General features: G+C 34.4%; 2 protein-coding genes across 2 annotated transcripts; both read right to left on the bottom strand.

Moving 5' to 3' along the window:
- Nucleotides 1–859: 859 nt before the first annotated feature.
- Nucleotides 860–3738, bottom strand: LOC129870195 (uncharacterized). The gene is made up of 2 exons (XM_055944856.1): nt 1985–3738; nt 860–1586 (listed from the first exon to the last, which is right to left on the bottom strand). The coding sequence occupies exons 1-2, from the start codon at nt 3736–3738 to the stop codon at nt 860–862; spliced, it is 2481 nt and encodes an 826-aa protein (XP_055800831.1).
- Nucleotides 3739–14674: 10936 nt separating this feature from the next.
- Nucleotides 14675–17979, bottom strand: LOC129880352 (polygalacturonase At1g48100-like). Its single transcript, XM_055954343.1, has 7 exons — nt 17532–17979; nt 16872–17003; nt 16465–16692; nt 16342–16386; nt 16048–16255; nt 15415–15605; nt 14675–15307 (listed from the first exon to the last, which is right to left on the bottom strand). Exons 1-7 carry the CDS (start codon nt 17868–17870, stop codon nt 14915–14917), a joined length of 1536 nt encoding a protein of 511 aa, XP_055810318.1. The 5' UTR covers nt 17871–17979; the 3' UTR covers nt 14675–14914.
- Nucleotides 17980–22156: the final 4177 nt, after the last annotated feature.

Below are 22156 nucleotides of genomic sequence, written 5' to 3' on the forward strand. Positions count from 1 at the left end.
ATTGTTGTCTTATTTGTTAAGTTCAAAGAAAGAACTCCATAAAATCTAACACTATTTTCTCTATTTTCTCATAAAAAATTACTATTTTCTCTTTCCTAAAATACTACTTTTTTTTTTTTTAAAATTTTGAAATTTTTATTGCATGAACCAAACGACCCCTTACAGATATTTGTCTATCTTTACTTGCCTAGTACGTGGCATATTCCTATCCTCATTTCTAAGATAACTCTCAGAAATGTCAAAAGAGGGGAACTCTTTAGTAGCTCCTCTTCCTAAAACTCGTCTCTTGGTCTTCCTCCTTCTTTGTTTCCATTGTTTGTGAACATGATGAAGAGGCCAAATTGTTGCTGGTTTCCTTCTGATTTGCTTTCGATCTAGCTGATTTTTGAGTTTTTTAGCCCTGCATGTGTGTTTGTTGCCTTGTTTTTCATGTAGAAAATGGTCCTTCTCCTTGTCGTGTTTCTGTTTTTGTTTTTTCAGTTGATCCTCTTTTATTGAGGTGTGAAGATGATGATAGGACCAAATCTGCTTAGTTGGTTTCTTTCTGATTCTCTTCTGGTGTAGATATTTTGATGTGTCCCCTTCCCCTCTGTTGAATCTGTTGCATCTAAGAGCTTTGTTCTCCGCCATTGTGGTTACTAGAGTGCTTGAAGAAATTGATTTGTTGTTGCTTAGGGAAGTTGTTGCCTTGTGTTGATTAGTCCTTTTGTGTTTTCCTGTACTCCTGTAAAATAGACATCCTAGAAAAACAATTTGAACTAACAAAATATTATATAAGAAATCAAAATCTTTTTCCTCCTCTTTGTATTTGATTTTCATTTTCAATGTGAGTCCCTTTTTCCTTTTTTCTCCAGCTCTTTCAGAATTTCTTAATTCTTAGATAAGGGATTTGACTTTTATCACTGTTTAGGATTCTTCTCATGTGCACCGTCAAATCCTTAAACAAGTAACATTGCATTGGTCCTTCGTCTAAAGCATAGTTGGCTAAAGCATCTGCCAATTTATTTGCTTCTCGTAGGGTATGTTTGAAAAGGACATCCAAATCCCTCTTGTATTCCTCCACTTGTTGTATCCAGTCTGCTATAATCCATGGAGGTTTCCAATCTCCAGTTAAAATATTTTGTATAGTTTGTGAGTCTGTCTGAAAAATAATGTTGTTAAGTCCTTGCTGCTTACAATACTTCAGGGCTTCCAGTAGAGCCACAATTTCTGCTTCTATATTGGTGGCATAACCAATTTCCCCTGCTTGAGCATATATTAGATTTCCTTGTGCATTTCTCACACAAAAACCATAGGCACTCCTCCCTGGGTTACCTCTAGAGGCTCCATCAGTGTTGCAAGCACACCAACCTTGTGGAGGGAAATTCCATCTGACTTGCTTTACCTTCATTCTTGCTTTGCCTTCCTCCAATATATGCACCAGATTTTCCCACCCAATAGGGATAGTTCTAATTGAGGGGTTTCTGTAAAGAACTAGTCTTTGGATGGAGATTAGGACTAGATGAATAACTGAGCTATTAACCTTCCTAGCCCATGTTTGATACCATTTCGTCTCTTCCATAATTCCCATATTATGATTGATGGCACTGCAGCATATATCTGCTTCAATCTGTTAGTTACTTGTGCATTCCACCATTTCACAATTAATTGTTGTAACTGTACTCCTTCCATGTTTATTCCTGCTGCCTTACAAAAATAAGACCAAGTCCTTTTAGCAGTATTTGATGTTAGGAATAAATGGGGCATAGTCTCCTCTCTAGGATTTATACAACACCAACACTTAGACACCATAGTAAAGTTCATCATTTTTAGGACATCATCAGTAGGAATCTTGAATTTCCAACATCTCCACATAAAAAAGGAGATTTTAAAAGGCAACCCCTTAATCCACATGAAACTATATTTGCTCATTTGTGGTCCCCTTAACCTAATAAACTCCCAGGTTGATTTAATAGTAAAACCTCCACTTGTGTCTAGTATCCACCAAGGTCTATCACAATCTCTTTCTTCCCTGGGTGTGGATATATTATCGATGATATGATCAACAATGTCTTCAGTGAGTACTTCCATCAGTTTTCTTCTATTCCATCTCCCTTGTTCTGTCATTTCTTTGACATTTTGAATTCTTGTATCATAGGTATTCCTTGGATTTACATAGTACAGGGCTCCCAATCCAGTCCAGTTATCAAACCAGAAAAGTGAATCCCCTTTCCTAGTTTGCCACCAAATTTGGTGTTCTATTAGGTCCCTGGCTTCTAGCATTTTTTTCCATGTCTGTGACCCCTGTTTCCACTGTACCACTATAGCATGTTCCTTCCTACAATATTTGTTAGTCATATAATCACTCCATAAGGTAGATTTTGTCCTGAAGTTCCACCAAAGTTTACAAAACAGTGCCAATGAGACATCATGAAGTGATCTAAAACCTAGGCCTCCTTCTATGGTTGGAATACACACCTTATTCCAAGCCACCCAATGTCTACTCTTGCTCCCAATAGTATTGCTCCAAAAAAACTGAGCAAACATCTTGTGTATTTGTCTGATGATTCCAATAGGGGGGTTAATAGCTGATAATATGTGTATTGGCATGCTTTGCAAAACATGTTTAATAAGAATTGCCCTTCCTCCAAAAGATAACATTTTTCCTTTCCATCCTTGAAGTCTATTCATAATTTTAAGGGTCAAAGTATTAAAGAATTCCTTTTTTCTTCTACAGTGGTAAATAGGGCAGCCCAAATATATAAAAGGGAATTCTCTTCTATTGATGCCAGTTACAATCTCAACTGTGATACTGATGTCACCTGATACTCTATTATGCATATAGACAGCACTCTTGTCCATGTTTATCTTTTGCCCAGAAGTCTGCTCATAGTTTCTCAAAATTCCCATTATTTTTTGTAGAGACACCACATCTGCTGAGGTAAAGATAATCATGTCATCTGCATATGCAAGATGATTTATTTTTGGACTCCATTTAGGCATTCCAAAGCCCTTAAACTGAGAGTTTTGATGCAATGCATTTAAACTCCTTGATAGGACTTCTGCTGCTAAAATAAATAGGGTAGGGGAGAGAGGGTCCCCTTGCTTTACTCCTCTGGTAGATTTAAAAAATCCTTGTTGTTGACCATTTATCAACACTGAGTACCAGTTATTGCTAACAATCCTATAGATTATGTCTATACTCCTTTCTGAAAAACCCATTTTTCTAAGTACTTTGGTTAAGAAAATCCAAGATACCCTGTCATAAGCTTTTGCCATATCCAACTTCATTATAACATTTGCATCTTTAGTTCTTAGCCTTATGTCAGAGATAATTTCTTGAGTCAATAGAATATTCTCCACTATACTTCTGTTTTTAATAAAACCAGCTTGATTGAGGGATATATTATTAGTTAGTTTGGAAACCAATCTCTCATGGATCAATCTAGAGAAGATTTTGTTCACAAAATTGCTCAAACTAATTGGTCTCATATCAGAGAAAGTGTTAACAATATCTTTCTTTGGTATTAAGATTAAGTTAGTATGGGTGATAAACCTGGGCAATTCTGCACCACAAAAGAAAGCTTTCATCATATTGGTGACATCTTCTTCAATGATTTCCCAGCAAGCTTGATAGAAAACACCAGTAAATCCATCAGGTCCGCCTGCACTTTCACTATTTAATTGGAAGATCACTGCCTTCACCTCTTCTTTGGTAGGTTCTGCTTCAAAACACAGGTTGTCTTCCTCAGTGATCATTTTGGGTAAGTGGTTAAGGATTTCATAGTCTTTTGGGTCTTCTTCCTTTGTGAACTGATCAGTGTAAAAATTAATGGCTTCTGTGATTATTCCCTCTTCCTCTTCTATCCAGTTCCCATCTTCTCCTTGAATTCATCTAATCTGCATCCTTTTCCTTCTTCCTTGTACATGAGCATGGAAGAATTTTGTGTTTCTGTCCCCATCATGAAACCATTGCATCCCAGCTTTCTGTTTCCAAAATTCTTCCTCTAGGTGTAAAAATTTATTTAAGTCAGCCTGTACTTTATGCAAGTCCTGTCTGTTGGTAGGTGTTGGACATTTCTGAAATTGGGTTTCCTTCATTTTGACAATCTCTTCAAGGGTTTCAATTTCATGAAATATATTCCCAAAGGTTGCTTTACTCCATTGTGACAAAGCTGCTTTCACCTTCTTCAGTTTATGATGATAGATTATGAAAGGGTTTGCCATAAACTCAGCTGTCCAATTTTGTCTAATTAGATCCAAAAATCCTTCTTGTTTTACCCAAAAGTTTAAGAACTTGAAAGGTTTTTTGATGTTTCTATTGTCTCTTGTGTAAGAGATTATCATAGGAGCATGATCTGAACCATTTCTAATCAAATGTTTGATATCAACACTAGAATATTTTGTTTGTAGTAGTTGGTTACCCAAACATCTATCCAGTCTCTTAAAGATACAGTCATCCCCAGTTTGACCATTCCACCAAGTATATTTGTTGCCACTAAACCCCAAATCTGATACTCCACAATTCTGAATACATCCTCTAAAATCCATAATTTCATTAATGGTAACTGGTAGTCCTCCAAGTTTCTCCTCTTGTGATGTTATTGTATTAAAATCACCCCCAATCATCCATGGGATGCTGACTGAGGTAGCTAAATCTTCCATAGAGTCCCATAATTCCATTCTTTCATTTTGATTACATTTAGCATACACCAGGGTTACTAGTATCTCCTCTTGACTACCTCTAATCTTTAAATTAATGGTTAAATGTTGTTGATGGTCCATTATTATGTGACAGTCAAAAATATCATCCACAAAAACCCATATTTTACCAGATATATTGGCCATTGCATACTCCATGCCAAGTCTTCTTCTATATTCTTCTATCTTGTCTGAGTCTTGAAAAGGTTCCATTAAACCTATGAATCCAAATTGGTGTTTTTGATTAAGCTTTATCAACCTTGTGAAGGCTTCCATGGTATTGACTGACCTAATATTCCATATGAGATTATTAATCATGGTTTATTGAGTTTATTAATCTGCCTTCTTGTATGTACTCCATTTCCAGGTGGTACACTTGTCTCTCTTGATATTTTTTTTCTCTCCTTCCCTCCTTTTTGAATATATTTTGGTGATATATCTCCTGCTCTCAAAGCTGCTTCAAGATTGTGTTCTAAGGTATGTTCATCTAAATCTCTGTTACTTCTTTCTATGTTTACTTTTGGTTTTGTTGATATTTCTTGTTTCTGCTGTTCCTTGTTAAAATCTTGGATTTCCTCTGTTCCTTCTATATTTCTTTGTCTGGTTTCCTCTGTTTCCATGTTGTTTGTAGTATTGGTTATTTTTTGCTGATTTTCCTTCTGTCTATCCCCTTCCCACCAGTTGTTATTACTATTTTTTAAATGCAAATCTTTGTTTTGACTATTGTTTTCCTTTTCTTGCTGTATTTGATTTAGATCAGGGGTTTGAAATTTTACCATGTTTGTATGTGCATCAGATGATTGTTCCCCTCTGCTTGTGGTTGTGGTCTTGCTACTGTTTACACTGGATTGATTGGTGCTCTTGTTGTTCTGTTCAAACTCCTCCTCTTGAAGACTTGATGTTGCATTTTCTATTTGGAGGATTCTTTTTGGTGTCTGTGTTTGTGGTTCCTGAGATAAGATATCCTCCACACTGTCATTTGGTCTTTGTTGATCAGTTGATGATTCTAAGTGTTTGTTGTGGTTTTCATGATCATTTTTGAAGTTGTCTCCCTGTGTTACTTCTGTATCATTAGTGATATTGTTTGTTTCCTTTGTTTGGTTTTTGTGGGTATAGAAACTCTTCTCAATCCATGTTCTAGTATCTTCTTGTGGTACTTGTTCTTTATTCACAATATCTTGGTGTTGTGGGATCTCTTCTAGTGCTGCAAATGGATTGGTATTTGTCATGGTTGTCTCCTTAATTGGACTCATTTCCCCAATTATAATCCCTGATTTATCCTTTTTGTATTTGCTCCTTCTTTGCATCCATTCTTGTTTACCAGTAAAGTACCCTCCCCTTCTTCCGTGAATGCCTTCTTTATTTTGAGTTTCTGTATCAATTCCTTGTGCCTTTTCTTTTCGAAAATCTTCTTTAAACTGTTTTGCCAATTCAGGATTAAGACTTCTACATTCCTTCTCCTCATGACCTTGGAGTCTACAGTGCTTGCAATATTTTGGTAGGTAATCATAATTTATCCTTACCCATTTTGATTTTAGTATTCCTGATTCGTCTTCTTCCGCAATGTTAATCCTTTTTGGTAATGTTGCTAACAAATCTACCTCAACTTTGATTTTTGCGCAGCTTGGTCTTGTCTTATTTACTGTGGCCATATCTACCGTCAGTGGTTTTCCAACTGCAGTTGCTATGGAGAAGACTGCTTCTCTAACAAAAAAATTTGGTGGTAGTTCAGGGAAGCTTATCCAAGCTACAGCCTTTGATGTCTCTTCCTTTGGGTTGAACCATGGATTCCATATAAACGATCTCATTTGGCAATATCTATCATGCACCTTTAGGTAATAAATAGGGGTTGACATCATTTTAACATAGTCTTCTAGAAAATTTAGTCGGATCAGAATATGTCTTTCATCTAGTAGTCCTATAATTGGTACTCCTTTGATTCCACATTGTGTTGGAATTACCTTCCTTAGTTCTTTAATATCAATGTTGTCATATGAAAACTTACCAATTACTGCATACTGTAGTTTCTCCTTCTGTATCATCTGCTGAATCTCATTGGATTTCCAGGCAATAAATGGTTCTCCGTTGATGTATGAGATCTGCTTTGATGGTACTTTGACATTATCTATTTCTGAGTTTGAGGGTTTGAAGAGATTGGCAAAGGTTTGATTTTGATTGTCGTTCTTTGATATTTCGGTTTGTAATATAGTAGGTTGTGTTATCAAAGTATTGTTCTGTGTTACCAGAGGAGATCGTCCTCCGGTTGATTCGGCCATTCCGGCCAGTGACTGTCTGAAATTTTGAAAGACCTCACTGAGAGAGAAAAATATTAGGCGGCTAGTCTAAAATACTACTACATTGACCTAAAATCCATTTATGTTTTAAGTAAGAGAAAATAGTAAATTTTGCTAAGAAAGTAGAGACAATGATGTTAGATTTCATGGAGTTCTTTCTTTGGAGCTAACAAAGAAGTCAACAATGGTGAATTTTGTTAGCTACGTGGGGTCCACAATAAAATTTAACAATTTTTATTTTGATAAATCTATTAGGTATAGGATACAGGACCAAACTAATAACTTTTGTTATATATTAAGGACCATTTTAATGAAGTAAAATATAGTAAGAATCAAAATGAACTAATTTGTTACACATTAAGAGGTCGTTTGGTAGCTAGATAGAGCTACACCTAATACGTGAATAACTTTGTTATTCATGTATTAATTTTATACCATGTTTGGTTTGCAAATAGGATAAAAGTTATTCATTTATTAATTTTATACAGTGTTTGGTTAATAGATTTCCAAATGTTGAAAAGTTATTCATATATTATTTTATACAATGTTTGGTTGGTAGGTTTTCAAATATTGTATAAAAGTTATTCATGTATTAATTTTATACGGTGTTTGGTTGTATTTTTTTAACCCTACATTATTAATAATTGCATAACTTATGAAGGAATATATGTAAAATTTATGCACGATAGAAGATGGAATAAGTTATGTAGGTATTAGTTATACATGTATTAAAATAGTAAATTACACATTTACTCCTATCAATTTACTTTTAAGAGTTTATTAATTTACAACAAATTAAATAATTAACACAGGTAAAAAAAGCACTATCAATTTTTTCCTTTGGATTTTTTGTCTTGATAATTGATTAATTACTTTTAATTTCTTTTCTTAATTTCTTCTTAATTATTTTTTTGACGGTGAGGCATTGACTGTTAATTATTTTCTTGTTGATTAAATTAATTTCTTTACTTAGTTTCTCTGCAAGGCAAGGCCAATACATGTATTAATATAATTTTAGTTATCTACTTTAATTTAAATTTCATAATTGTTTAATCTTATTCAATACAAATTACTTAATTGCTAGTTATTTTTTATTGACTTTATTATTTTTAGTTATTGATATTTATTTAATTTTAATATGTTATTTAGATAGTTATTTATTTTAATGAGTATAATAATTATTAGCTCATTAAATATTTTTGGGATTAAGAAATAAGAATTAGCTCACTAATGTATTGAAATCGCTACATAATTAATTCCTGTATAACTAATACCTACATAACTAAACCCTGCATAACTAATATCATATTACTAATATATGCATAACTTTATCCAGCTATCAAACGACCCAGAATCATTTCAATCAAGTGAAATATATTAAGAATTAAAATAAAACATTACTCATACATTAATGGTCATTTTGATTATTTTCTCGGCGAAATGGTCTAATGGACCTTTGCACTTGTTTGAGTTTGTATTATGGACCCTTCTACTTAATCTTTTACCAACTGAATCTTTAAACTCAATTAAAAGAAGATTTTTAAACTCTTCCTATCATATGTGTAACTCACTTGTCGTTAAATAGATGACATGTCAAATCCATGTCACATAAATTAATAACACAACATTATTATCTTCATTGACTATTTTAAAAATTATTAATCAAAATACAAAATAAAAGGTAAATAATTCTCTAAATTTCTTTCTTTGCATTTAAGTTTCAGAGACTAAAAACTGAACATTTAAAGAAAACTTCCGTCCACCTCCTGACCCACAACCATCCGGTGGTTGATCCAGAATTTTCACTCATGGGTTCAAAAAATAAAAATAAAAATGTTGCACCTAGCAGGAATTGAACTTGCAAATTAGGATAGTATTCGCGACCCAAGTTGCACAGTTTAGTACCATTGGGCTATCTCTCCTCTTTGATTTAGGTTGTTCAAAATAAGTATACGTAGAAAAATATAGAAAATCTATTCTATATACACAATATAATTTTTTACCGAGGGGATTAGGGTGAACCTCCTAACACCCACGTAGGTCCGCCTCTGCAACCACCGTCACCACCATTCTCACAACCACCATCATCATAACCTCCACCCTCTTATTCTCTTTTTCTTCCATTTAAATTTGTCTTCATACAGAAGAAGATAATCGGAAATGAAAGTCTTGAAAAGAAAGTCTTAAATCTTGAAAATATAAGATCTAAATCGTCATCTTCCTTTGTTTTCTTTCCTTGTAAGTCTTTTGTGTTGAAGAAGAAACTAGAGAGAAGCAAACCTATAATAGTTATTAACTATAAAAAATAATTGAAAAGCTTACTCTTTAATGGTGGATTTGGTGAGACTTAAATGAAAAAAAAATAAGAAAGGAGAATAGGTTTGCTGAAGAAGATGACAGTAAGGTATGGAGAAGAAGGAAAAGGGAGGTTGGGGGGGATGGGGTGGAGTTGGGGGATGGCTGAAAAAGAAAAGGGGGGGGGGGGTGGAGGAAGAAAAATGCTCTTTTTTTTTTTTTTTTTAAATTTATTATTTTATAATTTTAAAGCTTCTTTTTATTCAATAATGGTGAATGAATAAATGAGGAAGAATACAACTCTTAATTAGGTTAAAAATTGATATTTGTTGTCTTTTTTTAAGATCTCACTCGCCTAAATGCATGTATCACACACACTTTGGATAAAAATACCACATAGGATGAAATGTCAAAAAAAAGGGTTTAAAATACAAAATTTCAATGAGTTCATGACTTTAGTTAACAAAAAATTAAATAGAAATATCCAAAATACAAACTAATACAAGTACTATTTTCTCTTGTAAGAATGGTACTTCAATTTGGGGCGCAGAGACTGTTTTCCTACCATGGGCGAATCTAGTGAGGCGGAAGGGGGTTCACCCGAACCCACTCGACAAAAAATAACATTGTATATATATAGGGTATTTTACTTAAATCCTAGTGAAAAGTCCAATTATAATTTATCTCGATTTTTTTGGTAATTATCTGAATTTCCTTTTTTTTTATATAGATTTCTGATACATACGAATGACGCTAATACACCGTGATTTGATATATAAGTCATTTTCATGATACATCGCTAGTTGATACAAATCAAACATTGTAATATCTATAAAACTTATGAATCAGCTTATAACACCTAATATATCATGAACACAATAAAAATAACAGTAAAACTTATGTTTTACTGATACATTTTGTGTTTGGTTTGTATCAACTAGCGATGTATCATGAAAATGACTTATGTATCAAATCGCGATGTATTAGCATCATTTCTATGTATCAGAAGAGGAATTTTTGAAATTTTTATAAATAATAAAAAATAATTAAAAATATAAAAATATAAGGTGTGTAATTTGATAATTTTTCCTTAATGTTAAACCCCATATACGATAAAACAAACTGTAGCATAGTAGTAAAGGCCCTTCCACGTAACCTATGTTCAAGGTTCAAATCTCACCGACTACTATAAAATATAGTCGGAAAATTGACTCTCTCTAAGGTAACTTTCTTATCTCTCTCTCTTTTTTTTGTCATTTTATTTCTGCTCCTATACTTATCTCATCCACTGCTGGACAGATTTATTTTGGACTCAAGCAATATACATATAATTTTTTTAAAAAAGAATATTGTACCTACATCCAGTATCTCAAAGAGTAGTAATAGCAGTAGATAAAAAGGCTTTTATGTGTCTTAAGTTTTGGTACTTAATAGGTACCCTGTTATTAATCAAGGTGTGTAACCTGACGCGATTACCACTTTTTTTAATTTAAAAAAGAGAATTAGTTACTTTTGATTTTGAAAAAGAAAATGAAAGAAGCTAAACCACAAGATTCAGTTTTTATCTTGAGGTCAGTGATGCATATTCCTTTCTTATTGAGCACAAGTTTGCTCTTATCTCTATTGAGAAAAAAAAGAGATTATAATAGTTTGATTTGTTTTTTCATGGTTGACTAATACATTTTAAAATAATTGTAAAAAACAATAAAAAAGCAAAATCATTTTCTGCAGTTACTTTCATGCCTACCCCCTTTTTAATGCTTTTCTTTATCTTATTCCTTTCACATTTGCAATGTACAACAATTTATAGAGGATGTTTGAAGAGTGTTTAATTCTTCCCATAAATTCTAGTTGCACATGAAGAAATACTATGGAAAATATGACCTGGGATCAAAATAGGCCCTTTGCTTTACAAATGATAAAATTGACAAGTAACAAGTTCAAATAGAACTGAATGTGAGAATTACGAAGTCTTAAACTGGGAAGCTCATCTCTACATTTTTTGACATTATCTTCCTTTTTGTTAAGTTCCTAAGACCCTTGATGTAAATTACAAACAATAACATATCTAGTGAAATTCCACAGAGGGTTGAGTGTATGCAGCCTTATCACAGGCTGTTTCCGAAAGACCCTCGACTTAAATGAAACAATTTCAGATACCAAGAAGAAGAAAACAGTGCTGAAAACACAACAGCTAATAGGAGAAGTAGTGCAAAGCCTACAAGAAAAGAATATGAATAGCAACATATTAGTGTAGTAGCTGAAACATAATAAACAGATGAAGATAGATATCAAAAACTAGAACTAACAAGGATACGGCTAGTACAACGACAAACACTAGCAAGCCTGAACCCTCGAAAGCAAGGCAACACTCCACTACCTATAACCTCCTACCCTAATACAAAACCTTCTATCTAAAGTCATGTCCTCGGTAATCTGAAGTTGCGCCATGTCCTATCTAATAACCTCTCTCCGATGTTTTTTCGGCCTACCTTTACCTCTCCTCACGCCTACTATATCCAACCTCTCGCACCTCCTCACTAGGGTGTCTGCGCATCTCCGGTTCACATGTCCAAAACATCGAATCTCGCTTCTCTCATTGTATCCACCACGGAGGCTACCCCTACCTTATCTTGGATAACATCATTCCTAATCTTATCGCTCCTAGTATACTCATACATCCATCTCAATATCCTCATTTTTGCTACATGCATCTTCTGGACATGAGAGTTCTTAACAGGCCAGCACTGTTCCCAGTACAACATCGTCGGTCTAATCACCCCTCCATAGAACTTACCTTTAAGTTTTGGTGGTACCTTTTTATTACACAAGACTCTAAAGGCAAGCCTCCACTTCATCCACGTCGCACCAATGCGATGTGTCATATCATCGCCGATGTTCTCATTTCCTTGGATTACCAACTCGAGGTACTTGAAATTATATTTCTTGGGGATAGGTTGTGTGTCAAGTGTCACTTCCACGCCTGTCTCATGCATGACGTCACTAATTTTGCACTCCAAATACTCTATTTTGGTCCTGCTCAACCTTAGATCTAGAGTTTGTCTCCACTCTTCTAGCCTAGCATTAACCCCACTATGTGTCTCATCAATCAATATTATGTCATCCGCAAATAACTACACCGAGGCACCTTGTCTTGAATACATCACATCAATTCATCCATTACTAAGGCAAATAGGAACGGGTTAAGAACTTATCCCTAGTGCAACCCCATCTCAACTGGGAAGTGCTCCAAGTCTCCTCACACCATTCTCATTCAAGTTTTGGCTCCATCATACATGTTTTTTTAACGCCCTAATGTTAGCTACATGTACGCCTTCTTGATGTAAATTCTAAAGCAGAAAATAGAAATTATACATATGATGTAGGGAGAGTGTGTATAACATATTTATTGCCCAATATATCTGCTTTGCCAACTTTTATGGATCTGAGTTGTGGATGCATATTTTTTGTCGATGCATGCTATAGTTTCTCAGTTTGAAGGGAAGATTACCTTGCCGGATAATTGCAGAGGACAGTTTATATTTTGGTTTACTTTAGTCTAGCAACAAATATTGTGAAAAACCAACTAAAAAGAATGGGATATGGTTTATTGATTGATTGTTTCATCACTATACTATAAAATCATGTTGTTATTAGCATCAAGGATATTATTGATCATTTCCAATTATGTTTTTTTTGTCGAGAGAAGTTGTCATTGTAAGAAACTATTTGAATTAAGTATTTTTTATATCCTTTCATTTCTCAGTAATTTCTTCTTCATGTTATACGCATCTGATAAATCTTCCTCTCCTCCTTTCCTCCCATCTGGGGTTTTACTAAGGTTGAATAACTTGAAATCAGTCTCCGGAGCTCTTCAATGAAAAATAGAAGGAAATGAAACCAAAGTACATGATTTAATGGCTTTAGGACGTAGGCAAGCAATTAGCTTTTTCTTGCAAAAGCAACTTGTTGTCTTTCTTTGTTTTTCTCCTGTTTGCATATATCCTTATGCATTTTCAATGAAGTCCTCTATTGTCATTTGAATTCGATAATTCCATTCGAAGTGGTCAGCTGCTGATGTTGATTTCAGGATCTGTTGGTGTGGTCCATAGATTACACGATTTTAGCACTCACTAGAAACAGATAAGTTCCATTCCGTTCATTGACATAGGAACATTGGATCTTTTCATTTTTATGAAAATAAAGTAATGTCAGCTATCATCTTTTTCAAGCGACAAAAGGGTACTCATGCTGATTAGAAGCTTTGTTCTGTCTTACAGAGACTAGACATAAAGAAAATTCCATATGTTTTGTCCCAAAGGAAAACTAAAGAGACGGATCATAGTCAAGGAATGGACATATAAATGACTGGTGCTTTCTTACCAGGGCTCTTGGGAAATATTAATGAGGAATCATTAAAATTCATTCTGGTCCCGAAGAAGGTGATGATTTCATGCTATTTGGAGGCTGCTCGAATAATTGTTTGCAAGGTGATGCAACTTATTTGATTTGAGTTTGTTAGTTTACTACCTTAATCCATGACACCATTAATGCGGTAAGTAACTTGAGGGAGTTGAGATTTTAGTTAACTGCTAGATTTTGTATGGTTACAAGTCCGCTGGCTTATGTATTCATAAAGCGAGTTATAGGGATCAACCACAGGCTTTTAAATGAAGGCATATGCATGGCGATTTCAGTTGTCCTGTAGGAGATATGTGTACGCGAATATGACCACCTCTAGCTTCTGAAAAGAGTATGTTGCTTATCTGCTAATGTCAAAATTCTTGAAAAGATAGCAGAGTCTTAGATGCTGAGGTCCACCAATGTTGGACAACACTAACTTTCTACGCTAAGTGTCTTATAAAAACATTTGTTTTTTGCTGTCTACATGACTTAACCTCAAAAAGAATAGAAAACTACACAGGAGTACATATCAGTTACCTCTTTTTCCAGGTCTCTCTTTAATAGGTATCAGTCTCTATTTAACTTTTAAGAGCCTGAGGCCTGAAGAATTCACCAAGCAAGTCATTTGGATGTGGTCTTAACCATAATTTAGGGGGGATTTTGTTTGATGAAAAGCAATTCAAGTATGTAGACAAACGATGATATGATTGTTGTAAAGGCTGTGAAAAGCTATCCTTGGTTGGTTGGAGTTTACTTTCATTGAACGTTTTTTTTCCTCCTATTTATGCTGGTTTCGAGAAGTTCTGTCATCTGTAAAAATATTCTTTTTGACAAATTTCAAAAGGTCATAATTCTCTATGTGCTGCAAAGTATCCTAAATTCTTTTCATTTGGTCACGTAACAGATAGAATATCCTGAGTAGCAACAACTCCTTGTGTTTTCGATCATTATTGGTATGTTAGTAATGCTGTTGGTGTCAATCAGGCAGAACAAGTTGATAGTTTTACCCGGAAGTAAGTGCCTTCTCATACTTTACTATAGAAATCCACTCTATTAAAATTAATTCAATACCACATACAGTAATCCTACTAAAGGAGGAAAAAAAAAGAAATTCTATACTCTTATGCATTAAGAATATGCAATCATTCTATATATGGTGTAATAGGGGCCAGCAAAAGTATGCCGGCCTCACAAATGAAGACACCAAAAATATTATAAATATAGGCAATATTCTTACTATACTAGCATTGATCATGATCTGCTTGAATTTTGTTGCTCGTTGGTTTTCCAACTTGTAAGCATTCAATTGGAGGTTGAGTAGGAGTATATAACTCTCCGAATGTCTGCCAACAGTATGGATCATACATGTGGTAACGCTCTTGTATTGGCTTTAGTTGGATATTCGTGAGGGTCACGTCTTGACATGGCATACTGTCACTACATGCTAGATGCACCGGTTTTACTGTATATGTTCCTTTAATTCCTGCATAGTTGATTCCTGATAAAGCCACTGCAGCTGTCTGGTTCTTGCATTTGCCCTTGTCACAATAGAACTGATCAATTACAATCGGTAGCTGGACTTCGTTCATTTGAATGTTTGAGAAAAACACTCCTTGTACTGACCCTGACCCGCCCTGCAGTAGTAGTATAATCTAATGTTAGTGTTCGTTGTAGATACATTTGAACTCAAATTCCTGAATTCCGAATGGATGATGCAAAATGTCATAATGAAAAACCATACCTGCCATGTCTTAATCCTGACACCGTTCATCGTGTTCTGCATAACAACATCTTTGACTGTAATATTTGAAACACATGCCTTAGTATTGTCTTTCCCTAGTCCTCCAATGCTGATTCCGTGTCCTGGTCCACAATTTATGTTGTGTACATACACATTGGTACATCCAGTTTGTATCGAGACACAATCATCTCCTGTACAGATAATAATCGATGAGTATTTTTAGCATGTACTAACATTTTAAATTGAAGGACAAAATATGTGCTTGGTTCTTTTGATGTTCAAATTGTTTATGCTATAATAAAGTTGTCATCTATGTTTCCATCTAATTTTGAGTAGTTTTGATATCTGCAGATAATGCAATAGGACAAATTTCCTTTGTGTGGGGCTAAAAGTCTCTCTCTATTGAATTTACTCTTTTACTATATATGGACAAGATCAGTTTTTGCAGGTAGGATCTTAAAGCTTGTGGTGCAAAAATTATACATTACAGATAGGTGGTTGCTACGCGTCGAAGTGTAAGTGGTTAAAATTTTCAAGAATGTGGTCCTTATGACATTATCAATGTGGACAATATTTTGGCATATTCTTCTCCCTGTTATCAGTTATGTTTGTTGTAAAAGAATTCACAATTACCACAAGCAATGTTGGAACTGCGAATTAGCGCGTCTTTGGAGTTCTGTAAATGGATTCCATCTGTATTAGGACTATCTCCAGGAGATGAGGCAGTGAAATCGTATACTGCTACCCCTATGCAATTATCAAATTTGAGATGACATTGTTGGCTATTCTGAATTGTGATGCCTGTCACAGTAACATTGAAACTCCCATAGAATCGAAGAGCCTGCATTTTTCAACTATCCGTTTAGTATTCAGTAAACACTTAAATAGGCAGGTTGAAAAACATAAGGTGTTTGAAATTGTCCTTACTGTTGGTTTAATGCTTGGCATTTTCCCACTAAGCGAGCTATTTATCTATCACACAAAAGAGTATTAGAAAGGAAAATATATCAAAATCGAAACTACATATCCAAGATTGAAAGAGATAATTACAGGAGTCGGAGGACGTCTCAATAATGTCTTGTTTAACGGGATGATTAGTTTTAATTCATCGTCTAGAGGATCATCATATGGTGTATCTTGCCACCAAACTGCACCTCTTCCATCAATCACCCCATTTCCTTTGATTGTAATTCCCACCAATTTGGTAAATTCAAGCCATTGCATAACACCTGAACCCCAAGATTTGGCATCTGTTGGAGCAATTATTGTTCCATCAAGCTGCAAAAAACAGAACACATTCATCTAATCATGTATTTTTTTGATAATTTGAAATAACTCGTACGAGCACACTCATATCATATTCCTTCTTCAACACAAATATGTCAAGACAGAGTAAAGATGTAAGTGACATTGGCTTTTTACATTATGCTGATAATCTATCTATTGTTTTGACTGACCTGAAAAACAATGTTGTGTTGACAGTATGGACCTGAGAATGAAATTGGTCGTACAAGGAATGTGTATTTCGATGGAACGATCATCGTCGAAGCTTCCACTTTACAAGCAGCTGCCCATGCAGCTTGAAATGCCTGTTTTTACATCACAAGAAATAAACATTTCATGCTTAGTATAATAGAAATATGCATTTTTATTTTTGTATTTTAGGTGATTAGTATGTTTATCAAAATTTTCATAAAACATATTCAGTTGTAAGTTAAGTGGGAACCACCTCATTTCTCTGTATGACTCTGCCTGCAATTCTGTCTTATCTTATTTGTATTATTAGCTTTTTCTTTATTACATATATATTATTGTTGTACCCGCAAAGTTAGTTCAATAATAATGAAATTGTCACAACTCACAGTTACCTAACTTTTTGTCATGTAAACATGAAATTATTTTTGTGAATTTCCAAAACTTTTTTTCCTCAACTTTATTTACAATGTCTTATTGTTAACCCGTGAGACCTTCTATGAACTGACATTTTGGCAATTGAGAATAACAAAAAATTAGCCTTACAGAGCCAATTGTCTAATTCTGAGTGAATTACACGTATTGTCACCTAATTTTAACGTTACACTATATGTTTGATGCAGTTAAATACGTGAAAATTTTACCTTAGTATCATCGGTCTTGCCATCTCCAGTAGCACCAAAATTCATCACATCAAAGATGTTAGTCGAAGGTACATTGTCATACCCTTTGCTTGGCGGGTTTGTTGGTGTACTTGGTGGTGGAGACGAGTATTTTGGCTTCGGTTTGCTACCACTTTTGTGATGGTTATTACTACCATGATATTTTCCTTTCTTTTTGTACAAAGAAACAGAGGATGTTCTTGTTTGTTGTCTCCAATGTTTACCTCTTCTGGCATTACAAATCTCAACATTTAACGACGACCACACGAGAAATGCAACTATAAACATAAATGTAAAGCTCCTAAGGCTTAATCTTCCCATATTTTTTTTGTAGTGATGGAAAAGAGAAAGAATGGAGGAGTTGTTTTTTTTCTCTTTTACTTAGACAACAGAGGAACTTCTGGTGGTTTATATAGGAAAGATTGTTAAATGAAAATTGTACATGCATTAGCAAAAGTTTTTTTGTTTTAAATAATACATATATGTTAGGCATTTATGTCATTCATTCTTTGGTCCCCAATTTTAATTAATAAACTTCCTTTTCTTGATGTGATTTTGGTTGGCTGAAAATAATAATATTGTTACCCTTTATTATATCTACCATCTTTGTGTTAGGACCGAAATAACTAGGTGTCATGCGGAAGATAGAAAAGCAAACCTCAAAAGATCATGGGTAAGAAGACAAACGAGAAATATACTAAAAGAGACACAAACATTTAATGTGGTTCGGTCAACCGACCTACACCCATAAGAAGAGATGAGCAATCCACTATAAATATGAGAGTATAAAATATAGAGGAGAATAACTTCACACAATTCACTCGTAATACAAAGAGGTTCACACAAACGTTAACATAATACTGTGTCTCACCGTTTCTCCCCCTACCCAAAACTCTCAAGCCTCTAGGACGATGTTGTGAATGCTACCATTAAAAAAAGGAGTGAGCCTCTATTTATAGTGCCATAAACCTTTCCTATAAGAAAAAAGGCTAAGCCAAATATGAAAAATTTGTGTTTTCCTTTTAGGAAAAGGAAAGCCCAATTATACTAGAAAAGTCAGGGTAAAACCCAACAATTCTCTCCCTTGGCCTGAATTTCTGACAAAATAAATTTTCTTCATCTTCTTCAGATAATCTTCAACAGGTTGCATCTTCATCTTCAAATTCTCCTCCATCAAATATTTTTCTCGCATAGAGAACTTCTCTGAAAAAATTCTCCAACAAAATCTTCATTACTGTCAAAAAGGTTGCAGTTAGAACTGAACCCGCCAAGATGAACACTAGTTTTAACCTCGCTCATTGAACCATTGACCCTAGATTTGATACCACTTTTCTTTATGAGTATCTAGCATGACTTCATCATAACCTTCAGGCTCTCCCATGTCAGTCAAAAGTATATACTCATTAGGAGAATAACGTGTTGACTTTAGCTTCTCCCTAGTAGATCTTCTACAAGAGGTTTTTGGAGCATCCGGAATAGTCATTTGACCATGAGTTGGTGGATGATCAACCATAACATCATTACTAAGAGCATCTTCAAGTTCTACACTCTGATGATCATTCTGATCTTGATCCCCATCGACATTAGTATCTTGGATTCCTTCATGTGTAAAAGATGTTTAGTACTAGGAACTATATCAACATCAACCAAGCTCTCATCAATCTGAGAATCTATTTTCTCAGTCTTGTTAATATCTTAATTGTTTGGTCTTCAAAGAACACAACATCATGACTTCTGATAAGCTTCTTATCAATTGGATCATAAAAGCGATATCCAAACTCATCTTGACCATAACCAATGAAGATGAATTCTGCTTAGTTTTAACATCTAGTTTTGATCACTTATCTTTTGGAACATGCATATAAGGTTTACACCCAAAGACTTTCAAGTGATCATAGGAGACATCCTTTGCAAATCAAACTCTGTTTGGAACATCACCATCCAAAGCAACAATAGGAGACAAATTGATAATATAAGCAACAGTGTTAAGTGCTTCAGCCCAAAAGGAATTTGGAAGTTTATCCTCTGAAAGCACGCATCTAACTCTCTCAATAAGAGTTCTATTCTTCCTTTCTACCAAGCCATTCAATTGAGGCGTCTTAGGAGGAGTCTTCTGATGACGAATTTCTTGCGCTTTGCAGTAGTTATTAAAGGGACCAATATACTCACCACCATTATCAGTGCGAATATATTTTAATTTCTTTTAGATAAGGCTTGAAACTCCTTAAACACATCAAGTACTTGATCTTTGGATTTTAAAGGATACTCACAACTTGCGAGAATGATCATCAATGAATTGTAAAGTAAAGTGCACCACCTTTTGACTTCACTTTAAAAGGACCACACAAGTCAGAGTGTACTAGCTCCAGTAGTTCAGACTTTTTAGTAGGAGGATGACTGTGAAAAAAAACTCTTTTCTGTTTCCCAGCTAAGCAATGAACACATCTTTTCACCTTTGTTTGTTTCACACCAGCAAGCAAATTCTTCTTAGCTAAACATGTGATCCCCCCTCGCTCATATGACTGAGGCTCTTGTGTCACAATTCTGACAATGTTTCATTTGCAAAGAGAAGGTCATCTCGGACAACAACAACAACATTGTCTCCATTATTTTCTTCTTTCTTTCCTTCTCTAAGGTCTTGCTTCAACTTATTGCAAAATATTTTAATATGTCCTTTCTTTCCATAATGATGACATGAAACATGTTGATACTTGGATCTTGACTTGCTTCTGCTTATACCTTTACTTCTCGAACCTCTTGTTTTACCTCTCCCTCGATCTTCTGTAAAGAGAACGTCTGAATGTGAGGATGTACCTTGAGATCTTCTTCTGACTTCTTCATTCAACACACCACTTTTTGCATATTCCATAGTAACCTTACCACCGGAAGCAGAATTTGTTAAAGAAACTTGAAGAGTTTCCCAAAAATCTGATAGAGTATTAAGAAGCCAAAGTCTTTGTATTTCATCATCAAAATTGACACTCATTCCTGACAGCTGATCAAGAACACCTTGAAAATCATTTATGTGATCAAGAATAGGACTGCCCTTCTTGTATTTAAAGTTCATTAATTGCTTTAGCAAAAACAACTTGTTATTGCCAATTTTTGAAGTGTAAAACGTCTCCAACTTTTTCCACAATGTTCTAGCATGTGTCTCATTCACAATATGATTGCGAACACTATCTTCAACCCATTGCCTTATATATCTACATAATTGTTGGTGCTCAAAATTCCAATTTTCATCTGTCACATTCTCAGATTTATGAGCAGCAAAAATGGGAAGATGCATCTTTTTCACGAATAGTAAATCTTTCATCTTGCTCTTCCATATGTTGTAGTTACTCCCATTTAAACACATCATCTTGCTTATATTCCCCTCCATCAAAAAATCCTTGATAGACAACCAAGGCTTTGATACCACTTGTTATGACGGAAGGACGTAAATTTGAAAGATCATGAGTAAGAAGACAAACGATAAATATACTAAAAGAGATACAAACATTTAACGTGGTTCGGTCAACCGACTTACATCTACAAGAGGAGATGAGCAATTCACTATAAATATGAGAGTAAAAATATAGAGGGGAATAACCTCACACAATTCACTCGGAATACAAAGAGTTTCACACAAATATTAACATAACACTGTGTTTCACCGTTTCTCCCCCTAACCAAAACTCTCAAAGCTTCTAGGACTACATTGTGAATGCTATCATGAAAAAAAGGAGTGAGCCTCTATTTATTGTGTCATAAACCTTTTCCTACATGAAAAAAGGCTAGCAAAAATATGAAAATTTGTATTTTCCTTTTAGAAAAAAAAAAGCTCAATTATACTAAGAAAGTCAGGGCAAAATCCAACACTTTGGCATATGGAGTTAAAGGAAGAAAGAAAATTGTTGGTTTTAACTGCCATGCAAATTAAGGAAAATTTAATTTACATAATGCAAAAAAAAATAGATATGCATTTGTTCACCTGCATTACTTAAGACGCTATAACAAATAAAAGATATAGCGATAATTATTTAGCAACAATTATAAATATAAATATTTATAGCAACACAATATATAAATGACATTAAAAGTTTTAGAGACCGTGAGTGCATTGACATTAACTCAATTGACGCTAAATATTGTTGCCGTCAACGGCCACAAATAATGTCTGCTAAAAAAAATTATTATCACTAAATATATGTTGAAGTGATTTTTTTCTTTAATGTATGTTGTGTCTTTTCAAGCAGAAATTAATGATTAGGAATTAATTTAAGAAGTGGTATTGTTGGATTATATTTAGCATGATCGTAGCAATTATATGCTAAGGTTAGTACTGTTATTGTTTTTACCAGAAGGACTACATTAATTTTTGTTTCTCGTTTTTTGATTATAAAAGCCAAAAAGAGGGCACGTGGTTGGGTGTATAAGTGGTCAAGGGCACTGATTATAACAGCTCTTTTATGATCACATGCAACGTTCACGGACTTAAGTTTTTTTGTGCCTTTTAATTTTTCCCTAGCAATAGTCCCTCCCCAACAATTCGATTTCAAATTAATTAGTTGGATCGACTATATAAATAAGTTTGTATTTATTTCGTTTTACTATAGTTCAACTAA

This window comes from Solanum dulcamara, chromosome 2 (assembly GCF_947179165.1).
Source record: "Solanum dulcamara chromosome 2, daSolDulc1.2, whole genome shotgun sequence".
Taxonomy (NCBI): Eukaryota; Viridiplantae; Streptophyta; class Magnoliopsida; order Solanales; family Solanaceae; genus Solanum; species Solanum dulcamara.